Source organism: Urocitellus parryii, chromosome Y (assembly GCF_045843805.1).
Source record: "Urocitellus parryii isolate mUroPar1 chromosome Y, mUroPar1.hap1, whole genome shotgun sequence".
Taxonomy (NCBI): domain Eukaryota; kingdom Metazoa; phylum Chordata; class Mammalia; order Rodentia; family Sciuridae; genus Urocitellus; species Urocitellus parryii.
In genome coordinates this window covers 20769832-20787213 of record NC_135548.1, presented here as the reverse complement: position 1 = coordinate 20787213, position 17382 = coordinate 20769832, and the positions used below count along the sequence as shown (strand labels likewise).

General features: G+C 38.8%; 1 protein-coding gene across 1 annotated transcript in view; it reads right to left on the bottom strand.

The window, feature by feature from the left end:
- The window catches only part of LOC144250966 (DNA polymerase alpha catalytic subunit-like), a 115353-nt gene extending 101683 nt beyond the window's left edge, over positions 1-13670 (bottom strand). Inside the window, 5 exon segments of the mRNA XM_077794121.1 lie at positions 102-182; positions 1375-1471; positions 5599-5723; positions 10717-10954; positions 13614-13670. Of these exon segments, the coding sequence (XP_077650247.1) occupies positions 102-182; positions 1375-1471; positions 5599-5723; positions 10717-10954; positions 13614-13670 (598 nt within the window).
- Positions 13671-17382: the final 3712 nt, after the last annotated feature.

Here is a 17382-nt window from a genome sequence, read left to right as displayed (position 1 = left end):
TAGGTTCTTCTCCCTCAAAAGGAGACTGTTTCAGAATACCAAGTCATCTTAAAAGTTTAGACAATTCTTCAAATCTCAAAATGACATTCTCTTGTAGGTACCTTTCTCACTGGTATCAAGAGCATTATCTTCAAGATCATCATCAAAAATCTCTCGGCCGTCTTCCACATAACCAATACCATCTGCAGGAACAAAATTTAATATTGGGATCAAGTTTTCACAAGTCACCAACAATATTTTAGCCATGGCAAAAAGAATACTTTTGTACCCACTCAGACGTTCTCCTAGTCTGTTCCATTTATAAGTGCAGCAGAATCCTATTCAAACAGGTCTCAGACAAGGCAGGTCATCCACACAGCAGATGTGGCATCAAAACCAAATATAGGGCTGGGGATGTGGCTCAAGCGGTAGCGCGCTCGCCTGGCATGCGTGCGGCCCGGGTTCGATCCTCAGCACCACATACCAACAAAGATGTGTGTCCGCCAAGAACTAATAAATAAATGTTAAAAAAAAAAAAAAAAAAAAAACAAATATATACTATACCTAGCTAGGTGAAACAGGGAAATGATCTGGTCCCACAGGATCAAAAACTTAGCCACAAAAGCTTGCTTCACAGGTATTTTACTCTACCAGAAGAATTTTTTAAAAGCCCAGAAAGGCACCCTAGACTACATGGGAAAATTAGAATATAGCTGAGCTCTATTACAGAAATAGAAACATAATCACAGACACAGTCTATATCTCCTTCCTGTGGTCAGCAATCACATAAGCAGGAAGCTTTATACAAGGGACAGAAGAACAGTAGAAAAGAACCAGCTTTTACAGTACTTTCCATTGCTCATATTACCTCTCATACCTAAAACTTCATGTGCTCCTTGCAGCAATCAGGGAGATAGTTTTCTTATCTCCATTTATAAAATAAAAACTTGTGGCTCAGTGGCATTAAGTAACTTGGCCACAGTCACACAGTTGCAAAGGAGAAAAGAGAACCTCAACCTCTGTCCCTTAATTCAGATGCTGTGTTTTGGCCCCACAGAAACAATTCACTCCAATTCACCCTCCTCCCAATTCACCCTTCCCCACTTTGGTGTTGGGGGTTGAATGCAGGGTCTCATGCATCTTCACAATTCCCACAGAGTCGTTTCCTGGATGATTTTTACTATAACTTGAGGTATGTGCCTTGATTTTCCAAAATGTTGCCAAATCAACTTCTTATTGTTCTGCTTCCTCATCCTCAAATAACTAAAAATGATCCAAACCAAAGGTATGATTCTAACAATGCCTTCCCTCCACCCAGGCAAAGTAGAAACTCCACATGAAAACCTACAAAAAGCAACTAACACAGTGCCTGGCAGGTAATTTCCTCCTACATACCATCATCCACAATCCAGTCATCATCCTGCCGTGCCTGAACCAGCTTCGAATACTGATCTTCATCAACTTCTTCATAAACACTTGTGAAGTCCTCGATCTGCCATTATACAAGTTTGAGAAAAAGCTTCAAATGGAGTGAAAGTGTTAAACAATTCTTATGAAAAAAAAAATTGTCAAATTGAAACTGGAATGGCAGCCTGATGGAGAAGCTGCAACCAAATCATGAGTTCTGACATTCAACACCACTACAGGGTTTTCCTTAAATAGACATCAATTAACTTAGTATTCCGTTTAGGTGGGTGTTAACATAAGATATTAAATGATTCCATTAGCATAATATACTTGTCACACCATCAATTACTCATCTACTTCATAAAAAACAAACTGAATTATAGCCAATTCTTCATTAGCTGCCTTGGGGATTATTCACTTGTAATTTCTAGACTGGTTGCTCCTATACTTAGCAAACCTGTAAGGCATACCACCTCTTTCTCCACTACTGATGGATGTTCTACAAATAGACAACAATTTTAATACCTGTTTGACTAAATAAAATGCAAAAGAAAATCTCCCTCATCCAGCCCCCTACAAAAATTTGGCAAAACAAGCATATTCTTCTATAAGCAAACAAGAAAAGGCTTTTGAGTGTTCGCTCTTTGCTTCACCACTGATCCTCCACCACTCTCAGGTTTTGAAACTGCACAGGGATTTATATGCTGAGCTGTTTGAAAGGCAAGTCCAGAGAAAGTAGCCACACTAGCTGCCTGTCAAAGGGTCATAGTACCATGGTACAACTAAAGCAGAATACCTCTGCACAAAATAACAGAAGTGCACCATTGCTGCCACTGTCCATGGTAATGGGCCACATACACCCCAAATGAGAATCTGGTGAGCTGGTTAGGAAGATTTCATAGATATCTCATGAAAAATATCCGCCTTCTCTCAAGAGTTCTGCATTTTTCAAATAGGATATCAGGGGAGATGACTAACTCTACCTGAAGAGCTAAGACTCTAGGAAAAACCTGGGACACAGAGATTTGAGAGCTTGATGAACAGAGCTGACTGATTTCTGCCACACCTATAAAGCATATAATGATTACAGGACTAGGCTTTGTTTCACCTCTTTTTTAACTTACTCTGTAGGGATCACTGGCAGGTACTGATTTGGCCTTTTACCATTTGATAAAAAACGACCTACTCTACCAAACTTATTAACAAGCCAAATGTAAACTAGTCCAATTTATATTATCATATTAACCGATTTTTTTTTTCGGGAGGGGAGGCTGGCATAATTATTATTGTTGGTTGAAGGCATACTGTTGTTTTTTATTTAAATAATTGATTTATATGCTATTTGGGGGGGGTACCGGGGATTGAACTCAGGGGCACTTGACCACTGAGCCATATCCCCAACCCTTTTTTATATTTTATTTAGAGACAGGGTCTCACTGGATTGATTTGCACCTTGCCATTGTTGAGGCTGGCTTTGAACTCGTGATCCTACTGCCTCAGCCTCCCAAGCCACTGGGATTATAGGCATGTGCCATCACATCCAACTGATTTATATACTATTTTTGAGGGGATGGTACTGGGGATTAAACCCAGGGGCACTTTACCACTGAGCTACATCCCCAAACCCTTTTACTTTTTATATTGAGATAGAGTCTTGCTAAGTTTCTGAGGTTGGCCTTGAATTTGTGATCCTCCTGCCTCAGCCTCCTGAGTCATTGAGACCATAGGCAGGTGCCACTGTGCCCAGTTGATTTATATAATATTAAGAAGATCCTAGAAAACTTTCTCTTTTTGATACTGAGGATTGAATTCAGGGGTGCTTTACCATTGAGCTAAATCCTCAGTCCTTTTTGTTTTCCTTTGTAGTTGTAGATGGACAGCATGACTTTATTTTATTTTTGTATGCAGTGCTAAGGATCAAATCTAGTGCCTCACACATGCTAGGCAAGTGCTCTGCCACTGAGCCCCAGCCCCAGCCTTTTTATTTTTTGAGATAGTGTCTCACTAAGTTGCTTAGGCTGGCCTCAACCTTGTGATCCTCCTGCCTCAGCCTCCCAAGTTGCTGGGATTATAGGCATGCACCACTGCACCTGGCTAAGAAAACTATTTTTAAAAATCATTTTGGGGGCTGGGGTGTGGCTCAGAGGTTGAGCACTCTCCTGGCATGTGTGGAGCACTGGGTTTGATCCTCAGCACCACATAAAAATAAAATAAAGATATTGTGTCCACCTACAACTAAAAAATAAATATTTAAAAAAATCATTTTGAATAAAAAGTTCTTTTGACTCTTTATTTTTTCAATATTTTTTAGTTGCAGTGGACACAATACCTTTGTTTTATTTATTATTTATTTATTTTATATGTGGTGCTAAGGGTCAAACCCAGGGCCCCACACGCACTAAGCAAGCGCTCTACCACTGAGCCACAACCCCAGGCCCTTGTGTATGTGTGTGTATATATATATATATATATATATATATATATATATATATATATACACTCTACCACTGAGCAACATTCCAAGCCCAGCAGACTCTATCTTTAAAAACAGTATTGCTACTGTTCAGCATGAATTCTTAGAGCCATACAATTAATATCACAGTGTTTAAAGAGAAATCAGCCAAATTGTGCCAACATCAGAAATGCCCCACAAAACCTACATTAAAAATGCTTTACTTTTGCTTCACTCTAATTCTTTTAGCAACGTTTTATTATCTGATTGCCTCCCTTAACTTGAACAAATGGTGCCAGCCACGTGGCAAAAATCCTCTTCTATTTGCTTAATTGCCCAGTACAGTAAATGCCATAGTGAAATGTGCATATTCCAAAACCAGACTGCCTGGGTCTAAATAAAGGATCTGCCATGTGATCTCACTGAATTTCTGTGCCCTCACCTCAAACTGTTGTTAGTCATAGTATCTAATTTATATATGGTTACTAGATGGATTAAATGAATAAACATATTAGTAAAATCACTTATAATAGTGTCAGCTGAAAAATAAAGTTAGGTATTATTATTTTCTAGCATTAATCACTTTCTAGCCTTGGCAGTTAAGAAAGAGTGCTGAAGGTAAAGCTAAACAATGATATATAGATGGTAATCACTTTACTTTTTGCCTACAGGACAAAAATAATGAGCAGAGGAAAACCACCAAAAGTGTATTACATTCAATCTTACAAGCAGGACATTGCAGAAGTAAGGTCCAAGTCTCCATTCCCTTGCAAATTAAAACAATACTGTCCAAGGAGAAGGTACTTAACTAGGCTGCTAAAGACTTTAAAGTTAAAGCACCGCTCAGTTCCCCCAGCGAAGCCAAAGGACCTAGCAGAGACACAGCACACCAAATAAGGAAAGTATAGATATAACTACTTTAATTTTGGAATTTTAAACTCATCTGTAAAGTGCCTTACAGGAACTTTTAAGGAATGAGTACTCTCCATAATCTATAAATCTACCTCATAATTACTATTAAATTAAATTAGTATTTAGAAATACACGAATATTTCTAAATCCATGTGATTTCTTCTTTGGTGCTCAAATATGTGTGAAATCACTTTGTAAACCCTAAAACAACTTTATAAAAGTCAAAGGGTGTTTTGTAGTTTTGCTTTGTTACTAATGACTTGTATTCAGTCCTCAACTGAAGCTATTCTGGGAAAGTATTATTTCAAGCAGGTTACAATTTAGGTATACGGTATGCCCCAAAAGCTCATGTGTGAGACAATGCAAGAATGTTCAGAGGTGAAATGATTAGGTTATAAAAGCCTTAACCTGATCGGTGGATCGATTGACTGGGCATTAACTATAGGCAGATAAGGTGTGGCTATAGGAGGTAGGTCACTGGGGTGTGCCTTTGGGGTTTATATTTTGTCCTTGGTGAGCAGAAATCAATCAATCAATATCTCTCTCTCTCCCTCCCTCCCTCCCTCCCTCCCTCCTTCCCCCCATTGCCATATTCTGAGCTGCTTTTTCTCTGCCATGCCTTTATGCCACGATGTTCTGCCTCTCTCCATAGCCCAAGAGCTATGGAATTGGCCAACTATGAATTCAATCTCTGAAACAGTGAGCCAAAGCAAACTTTTCCTCCTCTATGTTGTTCCTGTCAGGTCTTTTGGTCACTGGGACAAAAAGATGACTAATACAGTTACAGAGGTGACACACACTACCAGCAGGCTATAAATTAGATAAAGTACAGGAAGAAAAATGGTTACTTCTTATTTATACTTCTCACCGGCTTTAGCCTTTTTCAGTCTTTCTAGAGCTTCTTGGCGACCTTTCATTGACTTTTTTTCTCGACGAGCCCGAGAAGTTACAAAACTTCCTGAATCTGACACAGGTGATAAAAACAGAAAGGTATAGGAGATGTTACAAAATCACAGCCAGGCATGGTGGTGCATGCCTGTAATCCCAGTGACTAGAGAGGCTGAGACAGAAGAATTGCAAGCTCAAGGCCAGCCTCAGCAACTTAGTAAGGCTCTAAGCAACTTCATGAGACTCTGTCTCAAAATAAAAAGGGCTGGGGGATGTAGCTCAGTGGTAAAGTGCCCCTGAGTTCAATCCCCAGTACCCCCCCCAAAAAAAATGAAGAACACTTCTAGTCAACAATAATATGCAATTTTATTATATGTAATATTAAATTAAATATTATAATGTAAAATAATTCACAAAGCTCATGGCCAAATATGCAGATCCTGTAGTTCTTCAAAAATCTTCTCTAAGATCCTGTTACAACTGAAGCCAATGTTAATTTTTTCCACAAAAAAAAGTAAAGTCTCAAAGCCAACTGATACCCTACAGAAATATTAGCTGTTAGCTAGTCCACAGCCTTTCCATTGGAAATGACAGGCCACAAATAATCCAGTAGGTCATAAAAGAACAATTCATTTTGCTTCCTATTAATCAATATTTGAAAGTCTTTAAGAAGGATCTGTTCTTTGCAAAATTCTAGGTGCTATGATGGACTAAAAGATCAAAAAATATGGTCTTTGTGTTTACCCTACCTACAATCTAATGTAGGAGATAAGTAGCAATTGGATCTTAAAGAATATGTAGAACACATGCCCTAATAGAAGTTCAGATAAAGTACCTGGAATTTCAAAGAGAAATACATTAGAGACTGGGGGTATTTAACAAAGATGGTACCATAATTCTAATACAAGATGATACCATATAAAGATGCAAAAGTAAAAACATTAAAAGTGGAATTATTCTTGGGCTGGGGGTGTAACTCAGTGGTAGAGCACTTGCCTAGCACGTGTGAAGCACTGGGTTTGATCCTCAGCACCACATAAAAAATAAATAAAGTGTCCATCTAAAACTAAAAAAAAAAAAAGTGGAATTTTTTTTTTTTTTAAAGTTCATAGTGGTGAGCTGAGGTCATGGCTCAGTGGTAAAGCACTTGCCTAGCATGTGTGAGGTACAGGGCTGATTCTCAGCTCCACATATAAATAAAGAGCCATTGAAAACTAAAAAAAAAATATTTTAAAAAAAAGTTCATAGTGGTACTGAAACGTCATGACAGGATTAGAGGACAACAAAACAACAACAAAAACAAAGATGGTTCTAAGGAACCATCTTATTAATTCTATCACTGACTTCAAGACCTCAGTGGACCATGATATTATAGGTTAATAATAACACATTACCAAGGTTAAAATATATTTTGTCAAAACTGATTGAAATACCAGAGGGCCTCAGCATTCACTCATTCAACTTTTTAACTCTTCATGCTTTTGGTCATTACAAACTGACCACCCCACACACATACTGAAATGAATTCATCCACAGATAACAGCTGATGAATAATCAAATCAAGATGACAGTGCTGCCTGCCAGCCATAAGTTTAGGCTCAGCAGCCATCTACTATATTCCATGCTAATTTATTAAAATGAGTAGGCACAAAAATGGAGATGTATTGATAAAGAGGCATCTTAAAAGCTCCAACCCCAATGGCATATTCATAACAACACTAAGTTGTTTGACTGTTTGAAGTATAAGAAACACTCTAAAGAACATGTACCAAATACTGGCAATAAACTGTTGAAAATTATATCTTAAAGGTCAAGTATAATTAGAGAATCTTATTTTTTTAGCTTCCTGTAAATGGAATCTCTATAACATCTTAGCCTATTGTTTGACTTTCACATTTGACTTTTAAATCCATTTTTGGAAAGGCATTAAGTAATGTGGGTACTTAATGATGACAGTCACAAAATCTTGGGTATAAGTCAAATGACTTAAAATTTTTGAGTAGGCTTACACGAAAAGGTTTCAGAGATTATTAAACACAATCAATAAGACTGAAAAGCTAGCCGCAGTATATTTATTCCCTTTAAGACTCCCTTGACATCTGACAAAATCTAAAGGTCTTCAAATGGACTTACTCCACAGCAAACACTGCTCCACTACACAGGGTTTGTGGTACAATTACAAATAAGACAGAGCTGCCTGTAGCCTCAAGAGGTTCACAGTCAAGTAAAGCAAAAGACCCTGAGACTACCATCATAATATAAATATAGTGCCATAGAAGAGGTAAGAACAGCAGACAAGGAAATGTAGAGAAGAGAACCATTAATTTTCCGTGAGAAATCAGGTCAGTTTTCATAGGGGAGGTCTCCAATACAAGCCTAGAAAGAATTTCACCAGCACAGAACAGGGTAAAAAGTGGAACAAACAGAGGAAGAGGTGTGAGACAAACTACAAAGGTATTCAAATCCAAGGTGTACTCAGGAATCAAGAGAAAATCAGTGCAGAAGGTAAGTTTGACATGAGTGTAAAGTGAGCAGTACAACTGAGAAATTAAGATGTAGCACATCCCAGCTCTGCCATTTAGTAGGTAATATGAGACAAGTTAACCAGTTCAGCAGTGGACAGCTGTTTTATTTGAAGCTGCCCAGCATCTGAAACAATCTGTGGAACCCCCCCCCACGCCCCCCCCCACACACACACACACTTTAAGTCCCATGGGTTCACAGAGCCTATGCCTATACAAGCTGAAAGTTCCCTTTCCCAAACACTCTTGCAGCTGGAGCTAGGGCATTAAAATAAGCTCTAATGATTAGAAAAACCTGCCCAGTGGCTAATGTCCCAATAAGAGATATATGGACTTAAGGAAGATTCTAGAAGTAGCAAGAGCTGCAGGAAGATTGAGAATGTAAAGCAACAGTGCCACCAATGTCCCAAGGTACAAGATCTAGCATCAAGTATTTAGTCATGGTTGGTAATGACCTCCTTAGTGGCCCAGTTTTGTGGCACAATTTTAATCACTGTTTCTGGCTAAGCAACCTGAAGACCAGATTTCCAGTCCTTCAGGATTTGTGCAAATGCTATGGAATTCTAATAAATTCCTTTTCAGTTTAAATTAGCTAGAGTTGGTTCCTTCAGCTTACACCAAAGCACTCTGACTAATGCAGAACCTGAGGGTCCTGTGAAATGGAAATAAACCACATCTGTCTACTTCATAAAGCTGCAAGGATTACATGAGGATGGCTATCTTCATTTGTACTTAGCAACATAAACTAATTTAATGTTTATATTTGTTTCTCTTTGTGTAGATGCAGGGCAGTCAAATACACATACATATACTCCCACATACATAGTCTAGTTTCAGAGAGCAAAAATAAAGCAAAGCAGTTTCCTCAGGGAAGATTCAACACAGCACTGCATATAACTGGAAATTCATCTCAACTCATGAGGACAGAAACCATGCCTAGTCTACCCATCATCAGAGCCTGGCAGAATACCTATGCCTGGTATGTACATAATAAATATTTACAAATGAACCATTATACCCACTTTTTTGATCACTAAACTCCCCTTGATCTCTTTTCATCCATAAAAATAGTTATAGATATTTCAACTTTTCACTGCTATTGTCAAGGTGCTCCACCTGCTAACATTTAAAAGAAACAAAATCCAGATTTCCCTTTTTGGAACATGTCTCTAATGCTTCATGTAAGTAACTAGTAAATAAAGGAATAAGCATGAAAAAAATCCATTTACAAAGACTTAAATATTTGTTTTAAAATTACTATCTGGAGTACCTCCATCCTCCCCAAAAGCAGGCCAAGACACTAGCTTGCAAAAGAAGTCTTTCAGGTAACAATCTTTCAGTCTGCTCTAAAGGAAAAATTCTAGTCACAAGTTCTCAGCAAGTACTTAATCAACATCATGACTTAAGAGGGGTCTCAAGATTGCACAGTATCCTCCAGAGAGTGATTTCTTAATGTTCATGGATGGCATACAGTTTTTAGGGTGAAGAAAGGGCTTAGTGGCAAATCACTGATAGAAGGCTGCAAAGACTGTTCAGATACTCACATCCCATATCCCATTTGTAATCCAGGCTAGTCGACTCTCCAAAATAAATTGTCTTAAAAAACGAACGGCTAAAGAACAAATTGAAATCTGTGATTTACAACTAGCTGAATGCAAAGGAAGCTGATTAGGAAGCAAGTTCTCATTAATGGTGATGTATTTGAGTGACAGGAGATGCTTGGGCTAAAAAAGTGAAGCATCTGATTTTATGTTAGAAGTTCATGGAAGTTAAGTCACATTTTAGTTGAACACTGTTCAAAAATCAGAAATCAGACGAATCTATTTGCACTTTTGTATTCTATTTTTGGAAATAAAAGATTACCACTGACAAACTGAGTGATATACAATGTACCCGAAATGCTGAATTGATGTATTTTTAGGAACTTCGCCAAAATGATTAGATTTGAACGCTAAAAAATAGCAGCACTTGAAGAACTTTCCATAGAATAATTTGAAAGAAAAAGTGTTAATGCATAAAATAGAAATCCATTACTAAAAAGACAAAACGCATTTGTATATGGTGTCAGCACTTGCAGCTTTCTCTCCTGCCTAGTTAGAAAGTGTAACAATTTTCCGGGAGTTTCTAGCAAGGGAGGGGCAAATATCTTCTGTGTAGTCCTCAAGCGGGTGGGAGAAGTGAAATACCCTCAATCAGGCCAGTGCCCCACCGACCCTGTCTTGCTGAAGTTGTTCCCACACGTGGGCATGACTTACCAAAGGAATTTTTAAAAGGGGTCACTTGCTGACAGAGATGTGACAGTCTCCCAAACAGAAAACCCTGCAACGGGTGGCTCGGATTTACAAGCCGCCCTACTAGAATGCTGGTTCTGACACCCGAAAGGCCCCCGCCCTGAACCACAAGGTCTGAGCCAAAGCAGACCCGCAGCGAACCCGGCGCACGCCTCCTTCGGAAGAAATAAAGCAAAAACCCCACCACCACCACCACCACCACACGCAATCATGCTGCTGTCCCCACACTCCCAACCAGTGCTCTGAGTGCGGAGTCGTCCCTCACCGCTTGCCCCCAGTTCGCAGTCCTCACCGTGCACAGGCGGTATAGTTCCGCAGTCTCCCGATTCCGCGCCAACCAGCCGGAAACTGGCGCGGGGGCCGAGATAGGCGCCAGCCTGAAAGCCAAACAGAGGCTTGGGAGGCTGCGGACTTCCGCCCGGAAGGCCACTGACGTGCCGCGCCTCGCCACGCCCCACCCCGGGCCTTCCCGCGGGCGCGCATTTGGCGCCCTGTGATGACCCCTTAGGGAAAAACTGGAGCTGAGAAGAGACTGGAAGAGAGCTGGAGAAAGAAGCGGTCGGGCTCTGTAAAGGAGCTTGGCGGAGGGTCTGCGTAGGCGCACGCAAGCTACTGGGAAAAGATTTGGGCGCGTGGGAGTAGGGGCTCTCTGGTTCTGAGAAATGATTTTCTAAGCAAAGAGGCGCAGGCGGGCAGGAAGGTGGGCGTGGTAGGGCTGGCCCCCTGGTCCCCCTCCCCCAAACCGGGAAAACGACTGCTTCCTGGTGCGCACTCTGAGTTTTGTCTGATCCTTTGCCCCAAGGAATGTGAACACTGCGTGTGTGTGTGTGTGTGTGTGTGTGTGTGTGTGTGTGTGTCCTAACTTAAAGGTATATGCACTGCTCAGAGCGGTGGCTCACACCTGTAATCCCAGCAACTTGGGAAACTGAGGCTGGAGAATCATGAGTTCAAAGCGACCCTCAGCAACTTAGCAAGGCCCTGAACAACTTAGCGAGACTCAAAATTAATAATAAGTTAAAAAAAAAAAAAACCATGGAAAGGGTTTTGATGTGGCTCTGTGGTTAAACACCCTTGGGTTCAATCCCTGGTACAAAAGAAAAAAAAAAAGTATATGCATCATCTTAACCAAATGACCAAAAGAAGCATCACTAATAAGTGGCAGTCTAACCTCATCACATTTGACCTGATGTGATGCACTTGAGAAAAGAACAACATCGCCTATATGCTCTTCTTGCAAATACAACACACACTAGCCTGAATCTAAACATGAAGAAACAATCAGACTTTTTCAAAGTATAGGACCACTTATAGATACACAGTGCAGGATGACTTACAAAGCATCTTGCCTGGACTCCTCCAAAATGTTAATGTTTTGAAAGACAAAAGGGCATTAGATTCTTGTGTATGGTACAATACATGCAATGTAAGCATCTCATTTTTTTTCTTTTTCCAAATAGGTATATTTTATTGAATAATGCTTACTGTACATTGGTAATATTTTCTCTACACTTTTGCCCACATGCTTGTAGACCTCTTCTTCGTGTGATGACCATTTTGTTTAAATAATGATTAGTAACATTACTTAATACCCAATAAACCTATTTTTACTCCCTGTTTCTCCTTCTGACACATATTCAGTCCATAACATAACCTACAAAATATTTTTGAATCCCATTCAAAATTCTTATGTGCCTGGTCTTGATATTTTTCTACTTTTTTTTTTATTGTGCATTAGAGTTGTACATAGGAATGGGATTTTTTTGTTACATATTCATACATGCATAACAATATAATTTTGCCTTTTTAACTCTCTATAGCTCTTTATATAAACACTATCCACTGCTGGTAACATGAAGTGTGCACTGCTCCTGTGTTAAAGGTGGCAATGTAAATTGGTACAATATTTTGGAACATAACATTGCAATGTGAGTACAATAAGCATGGTTATATATTTTAAGCCATTATTTCCCTATGTAAATTTTTTTCAGTAATGAGGATTGAATCCAAGTCTTATGCATGCTAGGCAAGCACTCTACCACTGAGCAACATTCCCAGCCCTTTTTATTTTCTTTTGAAACCAGGTCTTTCTAAATTGCCCAGGCTGGCCTCCAATTTGCAATCCTCCTGTCTCAGCCTTCTGCATAGCTGGGATTATAGGCATGTACCACCATGCCCAACTCACATATAAAAGTTTTGTAAGAAATAATAAAGATGAAAAGAAATGCAAAGATGTTAATGCGTGCCATTTATGTTAGCAAAAATTTGGGATCTAAACGTCCACTCCAGAGCAGCAGATTAATGATGTGATATCAAAAGGAAAGTAATTAGGAAAATGCAAAACCTGGAAATTGTTTATGATATTTCATAAAGTGAAAACAGCAGAGGGCAAAATGATGTATGCTCATTTAATTGCAACAATATATTGAATAATTATGTGAATGCGATATGCAAAATGGACTGTATCTTCTGAGATGGTAGAATTATTGTTTTAAAATATTGTTTATAATTTGTTCTCTTTAATATTATATTGGAAGGATTAAAGCATCATGTAGAATCAGATTTGAGAGTTGACTCTTAGAATTCTACTTCTGTTTAAACTTGTGCTGATTATTGAGATCTCAGGCTCTTCTTTTATAAAATGTTTATACTTACCTAAGAAGCTATTGTGAAATTTAATTGAAATAATACATGTATAATGCCATCATGAAGTCCACACCTAAAAAGCATTTAATAAACAGCTATTCTTATCACTTTGTCAGTGTGTTGGTATCAACATAATCAAAGGGATATGATAGTTAAACTAATTAAGTGTATCAGCTGGCAGAAATTTCTTTCAGTCAACATATTTGGTTATGATCATTTTTTGGAGCATGTTGGTGCTTTACCTATTATATTAAATCTCTATTCAAGAAATTTCAAGTTATTTATCCACACAGGCATTTCTCCCCATTTTTTCTAGTAATAGAATGTGGATTTTCAACTGGGCACATTGGCAGAAGGATGAAAAGACCACATTTCCCAGTCTTCTTTGCAACAAGTTTTAGCTATATGACAGATTTCTGGACCACAAAATATAAGTGGTAGTGTTGTGAGGGGATTTGAGGGAAGGCTATTTAAAGAAATCTGGCATGTCTGAAAGGGGATTCTGTTTTGCCATTTTGCCTTTTCCATGTATTTCTTCTTGCAATGCAGATGTGATGGCTGAAGCTCAGAAGCCATCTTGGGTCATGATATAACTGTAAAAATGAAAGTCACACACTGAGATGTTGGAATAGAGTGGTAACAATGTGAGTCCATAAACATTGTGAAGCTGTTACACCATCCCTGAGCTGCCCTCCTCCAGTCTTTTCCATGATGGAGAACTAAACATTGAACATATTCAAAGAAGTTGTTTGGGGGGTTTATATATAATCAAACCTAATTATATGAATTATACTTATTTTACTTTCACTTTACTTACTTTACTAATTGAAACAGTAAAGTAAGTTTCAGATGGGGGAATCTAGCCTCTTATTTGTCTAACACCAAAACTGACCCATTTTTTACATTGTGTAACTTCTCTGTTTCTGGTGAACAGGTGTCTATCTCAATGGCAGTAGCAGTTAAGACCCTATGAACAACTTTCATAGCACTCATTCATTCATCAAATGTTTATTGAGTGCCTGTTCTCTTTCTTGCACTACTCAAGACCCTAGGGATAAGATGGTAAGCAAAATCAAATATTTTCTTTCTTTTTTTAAAATATTTATTTTTTAGTTGTAGTTGGACACAATACCTTTATTTGATTTATTTTCATTGGTACTGAAGATGGAACCCAGGGCCTCCCACATGCTAGATGAGTGCTGTACTGCTGAACCATAACCTCAGCCCCCAAATCAAATATTTTCTACTCCTCAAGCAATCTTTCTTTTGTAAACTAGATTTTTTTTCTTCAGAGGGAAACAAAAAGCCAGGCATGGTGGCACATATCTGTAATCCCAGTGGCTTGGGAGGCTGAGGCAGGAGGATGGCAAGCTCAAAGCCAGCCTCAGCAACTTAGCAAGACCCAGTCTCAAAATAAAAAAACCAGAAAGGACTAGGGATGTGGTTCAGTGGTTAAGCACCCTGAGTTCAATCCCTACTAACAAAAAAAAAAAAAAAAAAAAAGCAGGGAAAGAAACAGTAAACCAGATTATACTCTGTCAGGTTTATTTCTCATTGTAAATTAATAAATTAGCACTCTGATGTCAATCAATATCTGCGTGAGTTTGTTAGTATGAGTCTGGGCCTCAAGTCTGATTTTCTTTGTATTGTCAAAACCAGCTTTGTGGCTATACAAAGATTCTTAGTTCAACTAGGATATTCTTTTTTAAAAATTTTTATTTTTTTATTAGTTGTTCAAGACAATACAATGATCTTGACATATCATACATTTGATTCAAATAGGGTATGAATTCTCATTTTTCCACGTGTACAAACTGCAGAATCACATTGGTTACACATCCATGTGTATACATACAGCAATCCTAGTGTCAGTTGTATTCTGCTGCCCTCCCTATCTCCCCTCCCTCCCCTCCTCTCCCTTCCCTATTGTCTACTCATACTACTGTGACACTTATCTCTTTTTTTTCCCTTCCCTTCCCCCTCACACCATCGTATATGTATTTTGTGAACCCATGAGAGTCTCCTTCTGTCTTCCATGCATTTTCCCTTCTCCCTCCCTTTCCCTCCCTCCTCTTTTCCTTATTTCGTGGTAATCTTCTTCTCATGCTCTTCCTTCCTACTCTGTTTTGAGTCACCTCCCTTATATCAGTGAAGACATTGGGCATTTGTTTTTTAGGGATTAGCTAATTTCGCTTAGCATAATTTGCTCTAGTGCCATCCATTTCCCTGCAAATGCCATGATTTTGTTATTTTTTACTGGTAATATTCCATTGTGTATAAATGCCACATTTTTTAATCCATTCATCTGTTGAAGGGCATCTGGGTTGGTTCCACAGTCTAGCTATTGTGAATTGTGCTGCTATGAACATTGATGTAGCTGTGTCCCTGTAGTATGCTCTTTTTAGGTCTTTTGGGTACAGTCCGAGAAGGGCAATAGCTGGGTCAAATGGTGGTTCCATTCCTAGCTTTCCAAGGAATCTCCATACTGTTCTCCAAATTGGCTGCACCAGTTTGCAGTCCCACCAGCAATGTACGAGTGTACCTTTTTCTCCACATCCTTGCCAGCACTTGTTATTGTTTGACTTCATAATGGCTGCCTTTCTTACTGGAGTGAGATGGTATCTTAGAGTGGTTTAATTTGCATTTCTCTGATAGCTAGAGATGGTGAGCATTTTTTGCGTGTATTTGTTGATTGCTTGTAAATCTTCCTCTGTGAAGTGTCTGTTTAGATCTTTGGCCCATTTGTTGATTGGGTTATTTTTTTGTTGTTGTTGTTTAACTTTTTGAGTTCTTTGTATACTCTGGAGATTAGCACTCTATCTGAAGTGTGAGGGGTAAAACTTTGTTCCCAGGATGTAGGCTCTCTATTTACCTCACTTATTATTTCTCTTGCTGAGAAAAAAACTTTAGTTTGAATATGTCCCATTTGTTGATTCCTGATTTTAACTCTCATGCTATAGGTGTCCTATTAAGGAATTTGGAGCCCTATCCCATGAGATGGAGATTAGGGACAACTTTTTCTTCTATTAGATGCAGAGTCTCTGGTTTGATTCCTAGTTCTTTTATCCATTTTGTGTTAACTTTTGTGCATGGTGAGAGAAAGGGATTCAATTTCATTTTGTTGCATATGGATTTCCAATTTTCCCAGCAACATTTGTTGAAGATGCTATCCTTTCTCCATTGCATGCTTTTAGCACCTTTGTCTATAGGTTTAATGCAATGCCAGTCAAAATCCCAATGGCATTCCTCGCAGAAATAGAAAAAGCAATCATGAAATTCATCTGGAGAAACAAGACCCAGAATAGCTAAAGTAATCCTAAGCAGGAAGAGTGAAACAGGTGGTATAGCCATACCAGATTTCAAACTATATTATAGAGCAATAGTAACAAAACAGCATGGTACTGGTACCAAAACAGGTGGGTAGACCAGTGGTACAGAATAGAGGACACAGAGACCAATCCACAAAATTACAACTAGGATGTTCTTTACATAGATATGGTGAGAGAATTGTCTACCAGCTGGAAATAGGCAAGCAGTGACAGGGGCTACATATGCTCTCAACATCCCACAAAGAGTCCTATTGATAGGAAAATGTATACAGCTCCCCTAGACAGCTAGCAGTGCCCAAGCTCAAACAATTTCCCCTTCCACCTAAGTTGCAAGTTCCCTTTTCTTACCTTACTTGACTATTAAAAAAAAGTGTAATGACAGTGTGTAGGCCCCCTCACTAGCACAACCCTTGATGCATCCCACTGTTCATAGACAAAACACACCTCTCTGGATGGTATTTGCCATCCTGTATCCATGTGGTCATGTGGTGCCTATGCTGTGTAATCTTCAAGGTGGTTGTTTAAGTCATTTGCTTAAAACAACAATGATTCTGAGGCTGATACTAAGTGAATCAAAACACAATGTAAGAGAAACTTTGACTTAAGAATGGACTCTATATAATCACCTGTAAAGTAAAACAGGATAACTTCCTGAAAATCAAATGGATCTAACATTGCGCTAGTGAAAGAGACACTGGGGAAGAAAAGCAAACTACTTGTTCCTTAGATATGATCTCTAAATAGATATAAATACATAAATACACACATTAGGTTTTCCTGATGTTGATAACAACCCCTTAATTAATTCATGATGGACACCTGTCATTGTTTTAGCTACCTAATACCTAATGCCCCTTTCCTGTGTCTGGGGAATTTTCCACATTCTAAGTTTTGAGGGAAGCCAACCTAACTATAACTACACATTGAAAATGTTTTTGTTCCAGCAACCCTGCCAGTTA